Source organism: Meles meles, chromosome 10, assembly GCF_922984935.1.
Source record: "Meles meles chromosome 10, mMelMel3.1 paternal haplotype, whole genome shotgun sequence".
NCBI classification, from domain to species: domain Eukaryota; kingdom Metazoa; phylum Chordata; class Mammalia; order Carnivora; family Mustelidae; genus Meles; species Meles meles.
Genome location: NC_060075.1, coordinates 6,206,979 through 6,226,531, shown reverse-complemented (window position 1 = coordinate 6,226,531; position 19,553 = coordinate 6,206,979). Strand labels below are relative to the sequence as shown.

At 51.8% G+C, this 19,553-nt stretch overlaps 2 protein-coding genes across 6 annotated transcripts; one reads left to right on the top strand and one right to left on the bottom strand.

The window, feature by feature from the left end:
* Positions 1–41: 41 nt before the first annotated feature.
* TMEM176B (transmembrane protein 176B) lies at positions 42–8,719 on the bottom strand. 2 transcript variants are annotated; one of them, XM_046021068.1, is made up of 7 exons: positions 8,605–8,719; positions 5,472–5,683; positions 3,681–3,791; positions 3,296–3,352; positions 2,852–3,082; positions 1,779–1,898; positions 42–1,426 (listed from the first exon to the last, which is right to left on the bottom strand). In XM_046021068.1, the coding sequence occupies exons 2-7, from the start codon at positions 5,673–5,675 to the stop codon at positions 1,334–1,336; spliced, it is 816 nt and encodes a 271-aa protein (XP_045877024.1). In that variant the 5' UTR covers positions 5,676–5,683; positions 8,605–8,719; the 3' UTR covers positions 42–1,333. The 2 variants fall into 2 exon arrangements, with proteins under 2 accessions (XP_045877024.1, XP_045877025.1); XM_046021069.1 differs by having other exon boundaries at positions 5,472–5,680.
* A 403-nt stretch (positions 8,720–9,122) lies between these two features.
* Positions 9,123–13,645, top strand: TMEM176A (transmembrane protein 176A). 4 transcript variants are annotated; one of them, XM_046021066.1, is made up of 7 exons: positions 9,123–9,269; positions 9,983–10,184; positions 10,604–10,714; positions 11,919–11,975; positions 12,129–12,350; positions 12,879–12,989; positions 13,338–13,645. In XM_046021066.1, exons 2-7 carry the CDS (start codon positions 9,987–9,989, stop codon positions 13,392–13,394), a joined length of 756 nt encoding a protein of 251 aa, XP_045877022.1. In that variant the 5' UTR covers positions 9,123–9,269; positions 9,983–9,986; the 3' UTR covers positions 13,395–13,645. The 4 variants fall into 4 exon arrangements, with proteins under 4 accessions (XP_045877022.1, XP_045877023.1, XP_045877021.1 ...); XM_046021067.1 differs by having other exon boundaries at positions 9,148–9,269; positions 9,987–10,184; XM_046021065.1 differs by lacking the exon at positions 9,123–9,269 and adding an exon at positions 9,299–9,444.
* Positions 13,646–19,553: the final 5,908 nt, after the last annotated feature.

Genomic DNA, 19,553 nt, shown 5'->3' with positions numbered 1-19,553 from the left:
TGCCCTTGGAGCATAGACAGTGTATGAGCAAATGGCTGTGGTTGTGTTTCAATAAAACTTTATTTAAAGCAATAAACGACAGACCAGATTTGACCCTCAGGGTGAAATTTACCAACCCCTTTCCAATACTCTGAACATACATCTGAGTCATCTCTGTGGCCTCTTCTTACACAAGCCTATTTACAAGCCTCTGTCTACGGACTAGGCAGCGAGGGAGCCCTGGGGAGAGAGACGCAGGCCCCCCCATCCTGAAGCCCCCCACACAGAGCCATGCCTCGCTCATTCTAGCGGCTCCGCACCTGCTCAGCACGGCCCCATGAGGCAGCACTGTGCGGTGGGTGAAGGTGGGGGCTCGGGGCAGTCTGCCTGGATTCGAAGACTATTTCCTCCCCTGTCATCTGCCAAGGAGGGATAAACCCTTCCTCATGGAGATTTCATGAAGCCACACGGAAATGCTAGCCTGTCAGCTATGCTGGAATCAGAAGACAAAAAAAAAGCCAGAATAACAATCACTTGTTAATTCTAAAGACCATAACCTGCTTCCTTACCCTTCAGAAATGCTTCTATCTGTATATGTATAGTATATATTTATAGAGGTATAAAGAAATGAAAAACTTTTTAAAATTCTTCATATCACTCAAAAAGAAAGTGAAGAATAATGGGGGAGTGTGAGAACGTGTGTGTGTGTGCGTGTGTGCAGGTGTGGAGAGCGAATAAACTCTACTGTAGAAAGGAAGGAAGGAAGGAAGGAAGGGAGGGAGGGAGGGAGAGAGGCAACAGTCTTGTTTCATGCCTCACATAGTTTTGTAACCCCCGCCCAGAAAGTTATAGTCAAAATTACAGATGCTTAAAGACAATCTCAGCAGGTAAAAAGATTCTAAGTATAGAGAGTTATTTTCACTTTACTTGGAAATCGTAAAAAGGAAGTTAGCCACTTGAGATATAGAGTGGAACATAATTACATTTAGTCTTACTGGGACCTTGTTTCCATGTCGCAAACTGGCCCTCATTTAAAGCCATCCATATCAGCACAGAGAAAGGCATTTTCACGGCACACCGTGAGCGGAAGCAAGGGAGACCACCTCTTGCCTGGCCAAAATTATTTTTCCTGTTGTTTCTATTTAATCAGCATTGGAGAAAAGGTGACAACACCTGTTCCTTGAGTTGAGGCCATTGGAATGGGAAGAGGAGGAGGCTGGAACAGTGACCAAAGGACAGGCATGTGTGAGGGGCAGGGCAGTGAGGGGTCCTGGGGAGGGGACTCTGTGCTCTCCAGAGGCCCTGGGCTACTCTGGCCGGGGGCACACGGAGGCCCGGCAGGCTCTGCAGCAGCTCACAGGATGATGGTAGCCACAGTCTTCTCCTTGGCAGGGGAGGAAGGCACCGAGTTTTCCCCCAGTAGCTTTTTCTCTGACCCTTCCTCATTCTGAAAAAAAAAAACCCAAAACAGGGGAAATCAATCATTGCTGGAGAAAAGGTGGGGCCTAGTTAGCTTCCTCGAACTTGAAATCAGGTCAAAGAAATAAGGAGGGAAGGAAAAGGGAAGAGGAGGGGAGCTGCCCAGAGATCTGGGACAGGAAGCACAAAGGAGGTCCGGAAGGGGCGGAGGGCAGCAGCTAACCCCAACACGGTACCAGCACACGCTCCCCAAATGGCAAACGACACCGCTGAGTGCTGGAAAGAAGCCGAGTGATGCTCCTGGCCCTGATGTCCATCCCTGTTCCCCGAGCCTCATCAAACAAACCCATTCTTTCCCCGGTGCCTCCCCGACAGCTCACCAGGGGATGGGAGCTCTGGCCACACAAGCTTCGAAGCCCCATGCTCAGGGAAGCCAAGGATGTGATCACCTGCAGGACACAGACAGCCAGGAGCAGAGCACGGATGCCTAGGAACAAATCCTGGAGAGGCAGGAAGCAAAAAGACACGGTCAGGAGTCTGCTCCTCTGATTCTGCTCTTACTACCACCTTACCAACCCGGCCAGGTACCAGACTCTGTCCAATGGACCACTTCCCACCGAAGCAGATGGCATTTTCCAACCATGGGGCAGCCATAGCGTCCACCCCATTGGCCTGTCTGCCATGTGACCTGACCACACCCTGTGAAAAGAGCTGGGTCTATTTCTCCACCCTTAGAATCTAGAACAGCCTGTAACTGTCTTGCACGACAAGGTACCGTGGAGGAGACACGAAGCCAGTCATAGGGGCAGCCTCTCATTGCCTGGTGGCTTCCATTTCCCACCTCCTGAAGTATTCGCAGTGAGAGACTTCTTGTTGGAACCTAGGTGCGATGCCAGGAGAAGCCCAAGCCAGATGGAGAAGCCATCGTAGGCTCTCTGGTGGACAGCCTCAGCTGAGCTCCCAGCCATGTGAGCGCCATCTTGGACATCCCGCCATCTTGAAGATCTGACCTGATCATGCTCTCAGATGGCCTCACCCCGCCCCCCACTGACGTCTGACTGCAACTGCATGAGAAAACCCAAAGGAAGACTGTCTATCTGAGCACAGCCAGCCCACGGACTGGGAGAAGTAATGATACGTGACGGTCCTCAGCCACAGCACATTGGGTGTTGTGTTATGCAGCAACAGGTACCTAGGACAGCCGCACACCAGAAGAGATAGAAAGATGCTCCATGATATCCTCATTAACTGCTCTTTGCACGTCATCCCCTTTGAATCAGAAATTCTTAAGCCATGAGGATCTGAGAAATGTCTCCAGCTTAAGTTAAAACCTCCTGAACCACAGACTAGGATGAGGCCCACACTCCAAGAATCTACATCTCTGCCTGCCTGTGCCCCAGCTCCTTGGGAACAGACCGCTGTTCTCACAGAGCAGACTGGACCCTGTTCTCACCATCAGCATTTGCATGTTGGCTCTGCAACTGTCTGCATCCCACCATGGTACGCGAGTCCTTCGCCACCTCTCTTTGTACCCGGCAGTCGCGTTGGGAAGATCTGGGGAGTCACAGGCGGAGTCGATGTAAATGAAACCATCACTTGGCATGGTTAGGCTGTTCGCACAGAAGACAAGGGCAGCCACGACCGTGGCGACACTGGCCAGCGTAAGCAGACCTGACGCCCAGCCCTAGAAGGGAAAAGTGCAGGGTACAGACCCTCCTTAGTGAGAGCCACGAGGTCATGGCCCCAAACCTGTCTCTTCTTCCTCACATCCTGCCCCAGGAAACCCTCCCCAGCCCTCCAGATAAGATCCTGAGACATTAGGAACCAAAGAGAAGAAGACAGAAAAATAGAGCAAAAAAACAGAATAGGAGGGGGCCAGAGGACAGCCAAGACTCACGGAGAGTTTGCCCCGGCGCTTCTCATGGACGATGGCCCCAGCTCCTGCTACAACAGCCTGAAGAGACAAGACGCCAGAAAAGGCCTCTGGTTTACTCTCCTGAAGTGACCACCCCACCCATTCCCAGGACAGCCGATTAGAAGCAGGATCCAAGGGACTGGCAAAGACACGGAGCATACGGACAGGACTCTGTCACAGCCGCCTTGCCTGCCCAGCCTGGCCTTCAGAAGGGAGTGACAGGGATTCACTCGCCCCTTAAACCCGCTTCCTCACGGCAAAGGGCATTCGGATCCGGGTCTTCGATTTCTTCCCCAGATCCCTGCCCCAGATCCCTTGCCCATAACCACTTGCCTGACACCAGGCTTACAGCCCCTTCCTCACTCACCACAGACCCTGCCCAGAAGGCACAGCCAGAGTCACGCAGCTTAGTCCAGGGCCCGAAGTACAGCAGCATTCCCAGGGCGCAGCTCACAGCCCCCAGCAGGATCTGGATGACCTGCAAGACAGAGTGAGAAGCCGGCTCCCTTCCCCTCCCAGCCCAGACGCCCCAGGACAGGCCACCCACCTCCCGCCTAGCTGGCTTTCCTCTCCTTTTCCTGTCTTGACCAACCTGCACCTCTGATTATGGAAGGTTCCGTCCCCTTCACATCCACGAAGCAGCATGTCGTGGCTCTCTTGCCCTCCCTCTGACATGACTGGCTTTTTATCACTACTTTTTCCTCACTTCCACTCTTGGTCATCCCGCTGGATGAGTCCCACTCTTTCCTCCTCGTTCCCCCTTAAGAATCCCACCATCTTGTCCAGGCTAAGCCGAGAGGACCCCTTTCAAGAAGCAGGGTCAGTGGGCGGCCTTCGGGGCTCGTCAGCTCCAGGGTCCCTTCACCTTTCAAGCCACAGGTGCCCTTCGGGGACAGCCACCCAGCCCTTGGTGAAGCAGGCAGTGAATTCAACGGTCATCTCCACCCAAAGCAGCTCTCCCATGAAGAGACGGTCCCTGCTCCCGAGCTCCCCGTGGGCCCTCGTCAGGCCTGCGTCAGGATCTGGGGGCTCCCCTTGCCCGATCTTGCTCCCTCCTTTCTCATTCCTACGTGTGACCCTCCAACAAACCTTTGGCACATTTGACCCTGACTCACTGCTTCCTGGACAACCCGGCTGTCACTCCCTCTTGGCGGTCTCCCCCTGCTCAGCCCACCAGCACCTCAGATCCAAGCTCCATTCCTCACCCGCACTTCCAGTGTCTGCCCTGCCCGCCTTCCGGGCCCCGGGCTCCTGGTCACCAACACGCCAAACCTCACCATGTTCTTGGATTCCTCTCCTTCCTCGTACCCCAAGCCCACTCACCCCCAAGTCACGGAGACGTCATCCGCAGATGACGGAGACTCCTCTCTCTCCTTGTCATTTCTGCTGGGCCCAGGCAGGCGCAGACCCTCCACCCTTCTTCCCTGGACACCTCCTGGCTGGGAGGCAGGTTCGTAAACAGGGAGACAACCTTCCCACCACTGACGCTGATTCAGGACCCTTCTCACCTCGTCAGTCAAGACTCTCAGCAGCAGGGCCCCGGGCTGCATTTGCGGTCCGATCTGCCCTGAGTCCTATTCTCTTCACTCTGAAAGAACTTGCCCAGTGCCTTCTGGCTCCTTCACCCGTGCTCCTGCCGTTCTCTTGCCCTGGCATTCCTTTCCTTCCACCGTTCACCTCTATCTGTCTACACATACTCATCCTCCACACAAGGTCTGGCTCAGAGGCCAACTGCTGCCGGTCGAACCCTAGGAATGTTACCTGCTCTGCCTTTCATTCTAGGCATGTGTATGCTGGTGTGATCCCTTCTGACGGATGCTGAGCTCTTTTAGGCTACAGCCTAGGGACTCTCTGTAGTTTTCCCCGAAGAGCCTGTAATACTGCCTCGCATCTGCGGGCCCTCAGTCCACATGGGTTCCATGAAACTCCGCTAACAGCCACCTGTCCCCCATCTCCAGCTGGGACAACCCCCACTGTACCAACGAAGAGGCCCATCGTTCTTTTCCATCTAACTGTGTGGGGCAACCTACCAAAACTTTCTTTTCCCAAAAAAGATGAGATACAAACAGTAAGGTCTCATGAGGACTCAACCCACTTTTTTTTTTTCCATCCCGCTGGAGGAGAGTTACCATCCTCTGTAAGCGCCCGCTCCTCTTACCCCCAACGTCAGCTGCCCGTAGCTCATCCTGTCCTTGGAAGGGGCCGTGTACCGAGGGCGGGACAAGACCTCCTTCAGGGAAGCCCCAGCTTTTAACAGTTGAGCCAAAGCTGATTCCTGGTGGATGTGGATGTTGATGTGGCTGGGCTGGGACAGCGGAGAGGCCACATCGACCCCATTCACGGTCACCACGTTTTGGGTCATTCTGCCTGCTGGGAAGAAGATGTACAAGAGTGAGGTCTGGGAACCAGCAAAGAAAAAAAAGGAATATGTTGCAGAGTAAAGGGAGAGAACAGTCCCTTGTCAAGATCCAAAGTGTCTGCCCAGCGCAGGTAGCAGTGTTCCAGTGGCTGTAATCTGGGATGCAAACCCAAATCACCTCTGCAGTTCTTTACCACATGTATTCCTAGACCGTTCCCCAGAATGGTCTGACACAGTCTATCTGGGTCTCAGGTTGGGCAAGGAAAGGAATCTGAATTAGTTCAGGGACTTAGTATATATATTTATACATAATACTTCCATATGGTTAAAAAATTCAAAAGATACGAAAGGATATACCTTTAAAGCCCTCCCTCCCATCTTTCTTTCCCAGTCACCTAGTTTCCTTCTAGTTGGAAACTAAAGTTATCATTTTTTACATATCCTACAATGACATTATTGGTATGGAAAAGCATATTAGATATATTCTCCTCCCCCTTTTCCCACAAAGAGCAGGAGACTAAACACACCATCTACACAATGATTTGTTCACTGAACTATGTTTTGAAGATAATTGGACATCAGTCCATAAAATGCTTTCTCACTCCTTTGTCTGGCTGCGCAGTGTTCCATTATCTGAATGCATCATGATCGTTTTCAGCAGGCTCTTATTTTTTTAAGATTTTATTTATTTATTTGAGAGAGAGAGAGAGCACAAGCAGGGGGAGTGACAGAGGGAGAGAGAGAGAAGCAGGCTCCTCTCAGAGCAGGAAGCCCAATGTGAGGCCTCACCCCAGGCCCATGGGATCTTGACCTGAGCCAAAGGCAGAGGCTTAACCGAGCCACCCAGGTGCCCCTCAGTCAGCCCCTATTGATAGACATCGATTTCCTCCTGAAAACGATGGGGAATTACCAGGTCAATGGGAACATGCATGTGTCATTTGAATAGATACTGGCCTGTGTGGGGCTACCCCATGCCGTCCACAAGCAGAAGCAAGGTCAAAGCCCAGCCACCGCCCCTCTCCATGGCCAGCAGGACGTGTCAGCACAGTTTTTAATCTTTTTCAAATGTCTATCAGGAAAATTACATCCTATTATTTTAAACTGATTTTAATCAGTTTTATACAGCAAAATGCCCCCTTTTCAGGGGGCATCTCCGTGAGGTTTGACAAATTCATGCATTTGTACAACCCCAACCGCCATCACGGTAGAGAACATTTCTCTATTGCAAAAAATTCCACAATGTTCTGTCCCCAGTAAACCCCTCGACCTCTGGCCCAAGGCAACCACTGATCTGCTGTCTGTGACTATCCCAGTGTAGTTTCAATCCATAGTTCTCTTACTATGAGTGATACTGGACTGGTCATCTTTTCATATGTTTAAGACACCGTTTTTTCCTTCTTTTGTGAGCTCTCTGTTCATAGCCAAGTCCTTCTTGTTTTGCTGTTATGTTTTGTATAGGATCTCAGGTATTCGAAAAATTATCATCTGTGACAGGATTTCCAGATATTTCTTTACAATTTGTGATCTATTTTCTGGTTAACCAGTTTCCATCTTTTTTCTGATTTCTGGGTTTTATATCATACTTTAAAAGGACTTTCCCACATCAAGATTATAAAATAATTCTTCCCTGTTGTCTTCTAAGTAGTGTTACGCTTTCAGTTTTCACATTTAAATGTTGATCCATCTGGGGTTTATCTTGTAAGTCGGAAGGGACAGATCCAAGTTGCTGTGGGGTTTCTTTCCCCAGATGGTTAACTTCTGAAGGGTATGTTCTGTTCGAGGAATATATTATCTTTCTCCTACTGATTTAAAATGTTCTCCTGAGCAAAAACAAAATTCTCCTGGGAATTCGGATCTATTCTAGTCTTTATATTCTGTCCATTGTTGAGTGTGGTGAGTTAGGCACCATCGCCACGATTTTCATGACGAGGATGGAGTTTAATATTTAATTGAACTGTTTCATGACCCCCATCCCATGTTAATTTTTCTTTCATTGCCTTTTTTGCTAGGTTACTTCTCCATATGCACTTTGGAATCAACTTGCCCAGCCCCAAAAGCAATCCTCCACAGTAATTCTAGTGGGCATCCTCCTGCAGCCTCCCTAATGGAAATCATGACCGTTTTAACAGTTGTAACATCAGCAAGACGGCGACCCTAAAGTCTTCCGTTGTACTCTGTGTCCTTCAGAGCAGTATCATTCTTGTACCCACCGGGCTCCTTGGAGGTATAAAGCGCAGGTGTTGGGCAATTCTGCAGATGCACAAGTAGGCTCAGATTTGTTCACTGATACACTCGAGGATGTGTGCCCTGGATTCCAGCCAGATCTCCCCCTTAGGCCCCAGGAGCCAGCATCATGGGGCAGCCCTGAATGTGCCTTGGGCTCCAGTTCCCTAAGGCCCTGGGCACCACCACTTCCCCCACCACACTCCAACCCAGGCTCAGCCAAGACCCCTGCTTGTCTGCTGGACCAGGCCGGTCCCATGAGGACTCTCCTCCCATGCCCCCTGGGCTCCACGGTGTGAGGCTTGTCCCTGCTGCTCTGGCCATTCTCTCTGCCCTGCCTTTCCCAGTTCTCCTGGGGTTGGGGAGAGAGGAGCAGGACCCATGCCACATCCGGGGCCCTCCGCCTTCCAGCTTCACTCTGAAGGAGCTCTCACCACCCAGCCGCCCGAGCATCAGCCACTGCACCGGGCAGGCCTGAGGAGGCTGCTGCAGCCAGACACACGCCCCCCCACCCAGGTCACGCCCTGTCGAGGGCATCCCTCCGCACCCCTAGCAAGTCCTGTGGGAACTGGGAATGAGGAGAGAGCAGCATCCTGGGAGATAGGATGGGGGCTTTGGCGACGGGCCTTGGAGACTCCTCAAGAGAGCAAGGTCCAATGGTGAGAGTCTCCTGGGAAGGGGCCACCCGGCCTGTGGGGGCCCTGCTCACCTGCTGTCCTCTGGGAGCCTCAGCAGAGCAGGACTGGGAGGATCCACCCGCAGCTGAGGACCCGAGGACCCGTCTTGGGAAAGAGAAGAGTAGAGGGAAGGGGTGGAGGGAGGAAGGTCTGACCTTCAGCTTTGCAACTTCCCAGAAAACAGCTGGGGCAAAGGGGCCCCTCTAGGGGGATTCTGTCTTGAGTTGATAACCAGGCTGGTGAGAAAGGCAGAGTGCACGCACACACACACACACACACACACACACTCCTACTGACTCTCACAACAGATGGGGCCACACCCGCAGCAGCCACAGACCCGTGTTCAGAAAGTACCTGCCCAAGTGGTCATGGGGGAGAAGACAGCTTCCCGGGCTTTCCCAGGGCTCCTCAGCTTTGCGGGCTCCCAGGCCTCCCACCTCTCACCCACGCTCTAGGCTGGAGCCCAGGGATGGGCAGGCAGCTGGAAACCCCCCACACAGGGGCCCCTCTGCCAGGCTGTCTTCTCGAAAGGATGCTGAGGTTCACCATGCCCCTCCCCCACCCTGTCCTTCTGGTGCTCCACCAACCTCCTCCCCCATCTGCTGGCTTCCCAGCTCCAGCTCCAGCCCAGCCCAGCCCAGCCCAGCCGGCCATCCCTGCAGGCGCACTCACCCGCAGGGGCTCCTAAGGAGAGCAGGTGAGGCGGGTGCCAGCCAGGCAGGACTTTTCCGGGACCCCTCCTCACCCGACTCCCCACCCAACCCCTCACAGGCCTCCAAAGCCTGGCCCAGAGCTTGCTGGGGATGGAGGGAGGAAGGGACCAACCACCAGTGGAGAATGGACTCCAGGAAAGTGGCAGGAGCAGAGGCCAGGTGTGTTCCTGCTTGAGGCCTTGCCCTCCACCTGCATCTGCTGGGGGTGGGGGCGGACAGCAACTTGAATAGGCCAGGCAGAGCCGCGACTCTTGGTGGACAGGGAGGGATTTAGGGGCTGAGGGATGTCCCCAGGCCCGTCTGCAGAGTAGTTGCAGCAACAGGACCTGGGGTTCTGGGGTTCAGCAGCGGGGCCCTGGGGTTCAGCCCCATAGCCGGATGCCTCAGGGTGGGGATTGGGACGGCAGGCTGGCGGACGAGGGTGGAGAGGTGAGGACTGAGGGGCACTACTTGGTCCGGACCCTGACGCGGTGGGAGGACGAGGGGACAGCAGACCTGGGGTGAAGGGGGAGGCTCCAGCGGGCTCGGCCGTCTCACAGCACCAGCAGAGCCGGCCGTCCTGACCCAACACCCTTGAGAAAGGGCCAGCAACGTCGTTCTGTGACAGGGACCCCCCACCAGCCTCAAAGGCCAATGGGATCTTTGAACACGTCCTACCAACTTTTCCTCGCCGTCCCTTCCCCTTCCCCTCTCTCAGACAGATGTCCGCAAGCATGGAGACAGTTGACAGTGGCGAGGTGGCCCCTGGGGCCCCAGAGCCCACCCGCATCGACGTGCACATCCACCAGGAGTCAGCTCTGGCCACGCTCCTGGTACGCGCGTGCTCCCAGCTTTGGTCCCCCACCCCGGACACCACTTCCCGGACCGGGGGCCGGAGCCGGCTGCTGGTGGCCTCCTGGGTGAGTAGGGGCCCGGAAGGGCCCTCAGGCTCCCTGTGTCAGGGAAAGAGGACCCTGCTTCTGCGGTGCACACCCATGGCCAGCCTCTCTGAACTGGGAACTCAGCCGGTTTTATCTTCTTAGAAATCCGGATCGCCTGTGCTCCGTTTCCAACTCTTTTACTCACTTACTGTCCTTCTCAGTAAAAGCTGAAGGAGGGTGGGCTTTGGGCTAACAGGGTGCAGAAGAGTCATGGCCATTTAAAGTCCCAGCCGGTGGAGCCCCGAGCCACCGTCTCCCTCTGCCTGACCCGGTGTGGGCTGCCCCTCCACCCCCGCCCTCCCCACTCTCTCTTACGGTTCCAGCTGTTCCCACCTGGAGATGGCTCCTGGGCCCGGGAGTCTGGGAGCCGCACCCTCAGCCTCTTGGTCTCCCTCCAGGTGGTGCAGATCGTGCTGGGGCTGCTGAGCGGCACCCTGGGAGGCTTCCTCTACTTTTTCCACTTCTGCACCTTGCGTGGCTCCGGAGCCGCCCTCTGGACAGGGGCTGTGGTGAGTCGGGCAGGTGGATGGTGGACGGGCCGAGAAGGGGCGGATTAGCCTCCTGTCAGAGGGGACAGACCATCACCGTCATCACCAGGATACTGTAAAATGTGTCGCTAGTCGAAAAGCCCCGAAGTGATCGAGGCTGATTCCCTGTTTCTACAGATGAGAAAATAGCCGAGGGAAACGGTGGTCTGACCAAGGTCACCCGGTCAGGTCAGCGGTCATGGTTTCCCGCCAGCCTGGCCGCCTTCCCGCCATGTTCAGCAGCAAACATCAACCAAAGACCTGGGACCCAGCTCATTTCCAGACACTTGCCCTGAGTTGGGCAGGCAGAACGTGCTAGAGTGTGTATACTCTACAAGATGAGGGCAACTCCTGGTCATTTCCCACTGTCCTCTGCGGGTCTTCCACGTGGGGGGAACCCAGTGGGGGCCACGGAGCAACAGTGGCGAAGATCCACAGATGCGTGTGTGCGATCGCAGGAGGGGCTCGGGGGCAGTCGTGGTAGCGCCGAGAGGCCCTTCCGCACGCCCGCACTCACAGAATATTGAGGGAGAGAAGAGCCAGAATAAGCATCCTCATCCCCCCAATGGCAAAACACTCAGAGCAGTTCTAGCATCTCCAAACGGGATTCAAATCTGCCCATCTTCCAGGAGGCACCAGACGTCCTGTTCTGTCAGCCCAGGTGGCGGGCAGTGCCTGGACAGGCGCCTGGACCAGAGGCCACCCGCAGACCCATCCTGCACGGAGAGCTTCTCCAACAACCTAGGGCTTCTGCGCCCCAATCGGAACCCCCATAAAGCACCATTGCTTTAAAAGGACGGTTTTGGGTGGTGGGTAACGGGGAGGGCACGTTTTGCATGGAGCACTGGGTGTTGTGCAAAAAGAATGAATACTGTTACGCTGAAAAAATAAATAAAATGGGAAAAAAATAAAATAAAAGGACGGTTTTGGAGAAGGGGAGGAGACAGGAAGGAGGGCTCTTCGATGTCACTAAATCAGAGGGTCCTGATGCCTCAGGAGTTTGACCCAGGCCTACCTACAGACAACAAAGCTTAGCTCAAAACCTTGGGTCCACGTGGAGTGCCCCCAGGAAGGACGGGCCGACGGTTGGCTCTGTCTGTGGGGGTTACCGAGGGAAACGGAAGCAGGCAGCTGGAGGGCTTGCGTCTCCCGTGCTAGCCCTGGTCCTACTTCCCTCTCTCCCCAGGCTGTGCTGGCTGGAGCCGTCGCCTTCATCTACGAGAAAAGGGGTGGCATCTACTGGGTGAGTCTGGGGAAAGGTAGGGGCGGGACACCAGGCCCAGAAGCTGGAGGCCACCCCAGCCCAGCCTCCTGCCCAGAGCACACCCGTGTCTCCCCCGCTGGGCTCCTGGAGACTGAGTCTCCTGAGTCTCACTCTGCCTCCTCTCCTCACCAGGCCTTGCTGAAGACCCTGCTCGCCCTGGCAGCTTTCTCCACGGCCATTGCCGCCGTCGTCATTGGGGCTAGTTATTTCTACGAGTACAAGTTTCATTTTAGAGAATATATCTGTCAAGTCTCCTCCACGGGTTTGTCCTGGGCCGCCGCGCCCCAGACCACTCCAAGTCCAGGAGAAAGCAGAAGACTACGCCTGTGCCTGTCCTACCTGAGCATGCTGAAGGTAGGGGGTGGGGGGTGAGCGGAGGAAGGGGCGAGGCAGGCGCTGGGCAGGGAGGGCCAAGGTGCAAGAGCAAGGCGGGTCCCCTGCTTCGCACACCCAGCTAGACGGCCGTCACCGCAGCTGCGGCGCTGAACAGACTGGAAACAGTCCCCGTGATTGCGGGTGTTCCAGACTCGTGGGACACGCAAACCCTGAAATGATCACAAATGAACCAGCGCTGCAGGGGTGCTCCAGAGGGATTACGTGCACATCCTTCCTGGGTCCTCTCCAGCCTCGGGGCTGCCGGGGCACCGAATCGTAGCCCGAGCCCATCTCTGTTCCGAGGAGGACGCCGAGGCCCGAGAGGAGGGGTTTCTGGCTACTCTCTGTGTGCTGGACTCGTGAACACCCCCTCCCTCGTGCACGGCTCCTTCCTCAGCCCCGCCAGAAGCTACGGGTGTGAGGATGAAGCAGGGGGGGAGAGGCCCGGTGTTGGAAATGAGGGAGAGCACAGAGCAGATGGCACCGTGACTGGCCCTTCGTCCCCAGGCCCTGTTCATAAGCTTTCAGGCCATGCTGTTGGGTGTCTGGGTTCTGCTGTTTCTGGCATCTCTGGTCCCCCTCTGTCTGTACTGCTGGAGAAGATCCCAACGTAAGAAGGTGAGTCCCTAAAGCGTGTGTCTGTGTGTTGGGTGGCAGGAGTGCCCAGAGGAGCAGAGATGGAGAGGACGTGACTTGGGGAGGGAAAAGGACCCTTATAGTGAGTCCCAAGGGGCATCGTGCCTGTCTTTCCACCCCAGTGGGGGCCTGGCCCAGACCAAGTGGCCCCCCAGGACTAAGACCCCCAGGAGGCCAGGAAAGTCTGTATCCATGCGGGGAAGCTGGGGGTCTTGGCATCAGGTACCCTGAGGCTAGAGCTGATCTGGTGGGCTCCAGAATGAAGCCGCTCTGGAGGAAAGAATTTGCATCTCCTCTCCCCACGCTATCTTGCCCCTCTGCCTCCCTTAGGAAACAGACCAGAGAAAACTGCTGGAAGTGAGGGAAGCCCAGCTGCGCTTCTCCTGAGTGTTCATGCCTGGACTCTCTCCGGACTGGGCATCCCTGCCTCTGGCTCCTGGGAGAAGGACCGGTCTGGGGAAGGAGCCTGCACTAGCTCCGGTTGTCCCTCCGCCACCCCCACCCCCGCCACGGCCACGGCCACGGCCACCAATCATGATACCAGTCTTGCCGATTTCTGGCTCACCTTCACCATCCCACCCTGCTTCACAGCCCCTCACGAGCAGCAATGACAATAAACTGTCTTGTTGTTTCTCCCAGCTTCTTGCTTAGTTATTCGGGGGACTTCTCTCGGCTGGGCAAGGCGGAGAGGGAGTCAGTGCAAATCTACCAAGGTCCTCCATCTCCCAGCCCCCCATCTGGGTTTGGAGTTGCCAACCTTGAAAGTGAACTCTCCCGGAGGCTGGTTCTGGGACTGGAGGCCCAAATGCCCGGGCAGAAATGGTGAAAAGGGGCAGGGACTCTGAACCCCTCTCCCTACAATTCAGATGAAAGAGACAGAACGCTGGGCAAACTGAGAATTGGACTTTTTTTTTTTTTTTGGTTGTTTGTAAATAGTGAGAAATAGATGATGTAAAGCCAAGATGCCATCACTTTGGAAATTATTTTGTTGAAGACAGACGATACATAAAATCCCTGAATTTGTCCCATGAGAAAGTACCCACGACTGCCGGACACAGCACGAATCATGTATGTTTAAGTTCATGGCTAACTTGAATAGGCCCCTGTAGAAGCAAGCAGGAGCATGAATTCAGAGCGCTGAGTCCTGAAATTCGTATCCACCTGCTTGGGAGTCCCGCAAGCACGCACACACTCAGTGTTCCACTGGAAGGACCCATAGGACTCTGCGCAGGGCTGTACTCACAGCTACATTTAGCCACAGCAATGTCAGCAAGGGACAAAGGCATATTGGGTGGACTCTGGAGGAATCTGGGTTCAGGTGTCCTATATCCTCCCACCACTGAGGCCGCATAGTAACACTGTTCAAAGGTGGGGGGAAGACAGTAAAGTTTCCCCAAACTGAGAAGCACCTTGAGACCAGAAAACGAAGAGGCCACTCCATAGAATTTATATAGAGTTTTATTGAGGCTCACGGAGGGGTGGGGGTGGGGGTGGGGTCCCTAGCAGCTGCAGAGTTACTCTCCTCAATGTCCAGACCTTAGTCCACAGATCTTGCAGAGAGATCGCACGTGAAGGAGGGCGCTGTCGTGAGATCAAAGGGTTCACATGCACATCACACAGCTTGCGTGTTCCTAATTACAACGACCCTTTGTTCAGAGCTTGTGACACTGCTGTGCATCAGAAAAGGGAAAGACTATGTTATCTAACAGATAGGGCATCTCCAAAACAAGCCTCCCCCTATCCCGACCTTGGCCAGCATTTCTAATCTAGCAAACGTGAACAAGGTGCGGGGGTGGGGAGGGGCTCAAGGACGGAGCAGTATTGTCAGTACTCCTACAAACACGTACGCAGGGTTTCTGCTCAGGGAAGGACACTGAAGACCCAGAGCCCAGGGTTTTTACTGGAGGCTGGTCACATAGGCACTTTCTCCACCTGCACAACCAACAACAGATTCTCAGAAGAAAAGCAAGTGTCCACCTGAAATCACATTGTTTGTAAGTCTAGGCAAGCAGATTTGGTGCAATTCAGTGCTGCAAGCACACAACAAAAAACTTATCAGCATAGGAACATTCCAAAAGCCAAATTCTGAGAAGGCAGACAAGAGCCAGCCCTCCAAGCAGGGCCTGGTAAAGAGCAGCCTTTGTGTTTATGCTTTCCTGCTCACTGCTTTGGAGGTGTCTGTCAAACTCTGTAACCCAAAACTGCATTTAATAACCATGCTCAAAAAAAAAAAAAAATAACCATGCTGAAGAGGTGCCTGGGTGGCTCAGTCATTAAGTGTCTGCCTTCAACTCAGGTCATGATCCCAGAGTCCTGGGCTCGAGCCCCACATTGGGCTCCTTGCTCATCAGGGATCCTGCTTCTCCCTCTCCCACTCCCCCTGCTTGTGTTCCCTCTCTCGCTGTGTCTCTCTCTGTCAAATAAATAAAATCTTTCCAAAAAAAAAAAGGCAATTAAAGTATTGGCAAAAATAAGAGCTCAGCAAAAAATTATCAGACAGATTTTTTTAATCCCAAAGAGAACCTCCAGAATTCAAAGTTACAGTAATTAAAATAAAACCTTCAGTAAACAGATTAGACATAGATGCAGAGAGAAATAGTAAATTGGAAGATAGGTCTGATGGAGTTATCTGAAATGCAGCTCAGATAGAAAACAGAGATGGAAAACAGCAATTTAAGAGGCACTTTGATCTGAGGTACAGAGAGAATTCCAAGAGGAAGATATAGAGTAATAGAAAGGAAATATCAAACATAATGGCTGAAGAATTTTCTAAATTAATAAAACACAAGAATTCTTGGATAGAGGAAGTACTACAAACACAAAGCAGGATAAATAAAAAGAAATCCTCATCTGAACACATCAGAGTAAAGGATGCCTGGATGGTTAGGTTGGTTAAGCATCCTTGGTTTCGGCTCAGGTCATGATCTCAGGGTGGTGAGATGGAGGCCAGTGTCAGGCTCCATGCTCAGCACAGAGTCAGCTTAAGATTCTCCCCCTCTCCCTCTGCTCCTCTTCCTGCTCTCTCTTGCTCTCTCTCTCTCTCAAATAAAATAAATAAAATCTTTAAAGACATCAGAGTTAAATTTCAGACAACATAAAGAATGTATTAAAAGCAGTCAAGGGCAGTATTATATCACATCTCTCCTGCCAAGAAATGAGTAGATTAAAGGGGCATGTGGTCTTTACGCTGTTTGGAAAAGAAGTTAAAGATGTTGATTATATTTAACATTTGTCAACTCATTCATTTATGTGTTCATTCACCTAACAGCTAAATTTAAGTGTTTCAGTAATTCAATAGTAATTACTAAAAGAATAGGGGAAAAAATCTTAAAACTTTCAATTTCTGTTTGGAGAAAAATATAGAATGAGAAAATTCTATTAATGAAAAATAAGAACAGAGAAAAGATTAAAAAGAGACATTTTAAAAAACAAAACAGGGGCGCCTGGGTGGCTCAGTTGGCTAAGTGTTCAACTCTTCATCTCAGCCCAGATCTTGATCTCAAGGTCATGGGCATGGAGCCTACTTTAAAAAGAAGATGAAGAAGGAGGAGGAGGAGGTTGTGGGGGGGGAGAAGGAGAAGAGGGTGAAGAAGGTAAAGAAGAAGAAGTAGAAGGAGGAGGAGGAGGAGGAGGAGAAGGAGAAAAACAAATAGAAAGCAGACAACAGAAGATGGCTATAAATTAAGTTATATGAGTATTTGCAATAAGTACAAACGGACTAAATAATCTCTTTAAAATGCAAAGATAGATTGCATTTTTTTAAGAGATTTCGTTTATTTCAGAGAAAGAGAGAGAGTATGAGCAGAGGGAGTGGAACTGGGAATGGGAAAGGAAGAAACAGACCCCTGCTGCTGAGCAGGGAGCCAGATGGGGGGCTTGATCCCAGGACCCTGGGATCATGACCCGAGCAAAAGACAGCTGCCTAGCCGACTGAGCAACCCAGGCACCCCAAGATAGATGGTATTTTTTTTTAAAGATCTTTATTTATTTATTTGGCAGACCGAGATCACAAGTAGGCAGAGAGGCAGGCAGAGAGAGAGGAGGAAGCAGGCTCCTTGCTGAGCAGAGAGCCCGATGCGGGCCTCCATCCCAGTACCCTGGGATCATGACCTGAGCCGAAGGCAGAGGCTTTAACCCAGTGAGCCACCCAGGCGCCCCTGGAGCCCCTATTTGACAGAGAGATAGAGAACACAAGTAGGCAGATCATCAGGCAGAGGCAGGGGGAGAAGCAGACTCCCCGCCAAGCAGGGAGCCCAATGTGGGACTCAATCCCAGGACCCTGGGATCATGACCTGAGTGAAAGATGCCTAACCGACCGAGCCACCCAGGCACCCCTAGATAGACGGCATTTTTATAAAATTCACCCATATACTGTTTACAAGAAACACATCTAAAACAAGGGTACAGAAAGATTTTGAGGGTAAGAGGATATAAAAATTACATATTTTGTATATCATACAAATATTTTTGTTACATAACAAGTTGCAATAGCTCTGTTAAAATCAGACTTTGAGGCAGAGAGCATTCCTACAGATGAAGAAGCCACTGTGGTCAATGAGGCAGGCACTCTCTCCTTCCTTCTCACATTTCATCCATTCCCTCCTGGAAGCAGGAACCTGTACCTCCAGCTCGAGGAGTCATCTTGTAGCCAGAAGGGTACCATCCATGGGCTGGACATGGTTCAAAGGAAGCCCCAAGAAGCCTGTGCTTTCTATAGCATCACTGCATGTGCCAAACCAGCCCTGGATTGCTCAGCTTTTAATATATGTATATGAGAAAAATTAATTCCTTAGTGATCTTTTAAAAAGGAGAAAATAACTTCTTAAAGAAGCTATTTACAATAACAATGAAACTGTAAGCTACTTATGATCAAATCTATATAATAATATGTTTACAAATACCTTAAAAAATAGAAATATATACACCATGTCCATAGCAGGAAGGACTCAGTTCTGTAAAGACGGCATCTCGCTTCAAATGGATGCATAAATTCAGTGCAATTCCAATTAGAATCTCAACAGATTTAGTACTTGCTTACCAGATTCTCCAAAGTGACGCAGACCAAAAGACCAAGAAGAGCAAAGACAACCTCATGGTCCCATGAAACCCAGATAAGGAGTTGGACAAGGCAGGCATTCAGACCAGGCAGCTCCCCAGCTGGTAGAGCCAAAACAGAGACAAGAGGGAGAATGAAGCAGGCACGGTCCTCTGGATAAGTTCTGAGTCTGAAGTCAGAAGACCAGAGAACGGATCTCAGCACAACGTTAGGTCAGTTACAAATACCTCCTAAGCAATAGTCTTCTCACTTCTTTTTTTAAAGTTTTTTAAAAGATTTTATTTATTTAGTCAATCAGAGAAGACAATTATCATAAGATCTCCCTGATATGAAAAATTTGAGAGGCAACGTGGTGGGTTTGGGGGTAGGGAAGGAAAAAATGCAACAAGATGGGATCAGGAGGGAGACAAACCATAAGAGACTCTTAATTTCACAAAACTGAGGGTTGCTGGGGTGGGGGAGGGAGAGGGAGAGGGTGGTGGTGTTATGGACATTGGAGGAGGGTATGTGCTATGGTGAGTGCTATGAAGTGTGTAAGCCTGGGGATTCACAGACCTGTACCCCTGGGACTAATAATACATTATATGTTAATAAAAAATTAAAAATTAAAAAATATTTTATTTATTTATTTGACAGAGAGAGACACAGCGAGAGGGAACACAAGCAGAGGGAATGGGAGAGGGAGAAGCAGGCTCTCCACAGAGCAGGGAGCCCAAAGCAGGGCTCGATGCCAGGACCCTGGGATCATGACCTGAGCCAAAAGCTGATGCTTAACGACTGAGCCACCCAGGTGCCCCAGTCTTTTCACTTTTAAAACAGCAATTATGGGCGCCTGGGTGGCTCAGTGGGTTAAGCTGCTGCCTTCAGCTCAGGTCATGATCTCGGGGTCCTGGGATCAAGTCCCGCATCAGGCTCTCTGCTCAGCAGGGAGCCTGCTGCTTCTCTCTCTCTCTCTCTCTCTCTCTCTGCCTGCCTCTCTGTCTACTTGTGATCTCTCTGTCAAATAAATAAATAAAATCTTAAAAAAAAAAACAGCAATTATGGGGAGCCTGGGTGGCTCAGTGGGTTAAAGCCTCTGCCTTCAGCTAAGGTCATGATCTCAGGGTCCTGGGATCGAGCCCCACATCGGGCTCTCCTCTCAGCAGAGAGTCTGCTTCCCCTCCTTCTCTCTCTGCCTGCCTCTCTCCCTGCTTGCAATCTCTGTCAAATAAATAAAAATCTTAAAAAAACAAACAAACAGCAATTATACCTAAACCCCAGGGATAATGGGAGGATTGAGTGATAAATATAAATCAAACAGTGTCTAAAAGTAGGACACCTCACGGTATAAATTTGTCAAACAAATATGGATTACTTTCAAGAAGAAGCATCATTTGGGCCTACATGAAAAATGAGAGTCAGAGAAGAAAAACTGAGGTACAATCAACCAGTATCAGACCAAAGAGTGAGACAGTCATACTTATTTTTACTTGAATTGTCTGGACCCTGTG

What these genes read in the sequence shown, in the direction of transcription:
- TMEM176A (XM_046021064.1), top strand. Translation starts at nt 9,376, where the DNA reads ATGGAGGGAGGAAGGGACCAACCACCAGTGGAGAATGGACTCCAGGAA. An exon ending in AAAGGGGTGGCATCTACTGG is followed by an intron (nt 11,976 to 12,128) that starts GTGAGTCTGGGG and finishes TCTCCTCACCAG; the next exon opens with GCCTTGCTGAAGACCCTGCT. An exon ending in CCTACCTGAGCATGCTGAAG is followed by an intron (nt 12,351 to 12,878) that starts GTAGGGGGTGGG and finishes CTTCGTCCCCAG; the next exon opens with GCCCTGTTCATAAGCTTTCA.
- TMEM176B (XM_046021068.1), bottom strand. Translation starts at nt 5,675, where the DNA reads ATGACCCAAAACGTGGTGACCGTGAATGGGGTCGATGTGGCCTCTCCG. An exon ending in ACGGGCAGCTGACGTTGGGG is followed by an intron (nt 3,792 to 5,471) that starts GTAAGAGGAGCG and finishes TCTGTCTTGCAG; the next exon opens with GTCATCCAGATCCTGCTGGG. An exon ending in CCAACATGCAAATGCTGATG is followed by an intron (nt 1,899 to 2,851) that starts GTGAGAACAGGG and finishes CTGCCTCTCCAG; the next exon opens with GATTTGTTCCTAGGCATCCG.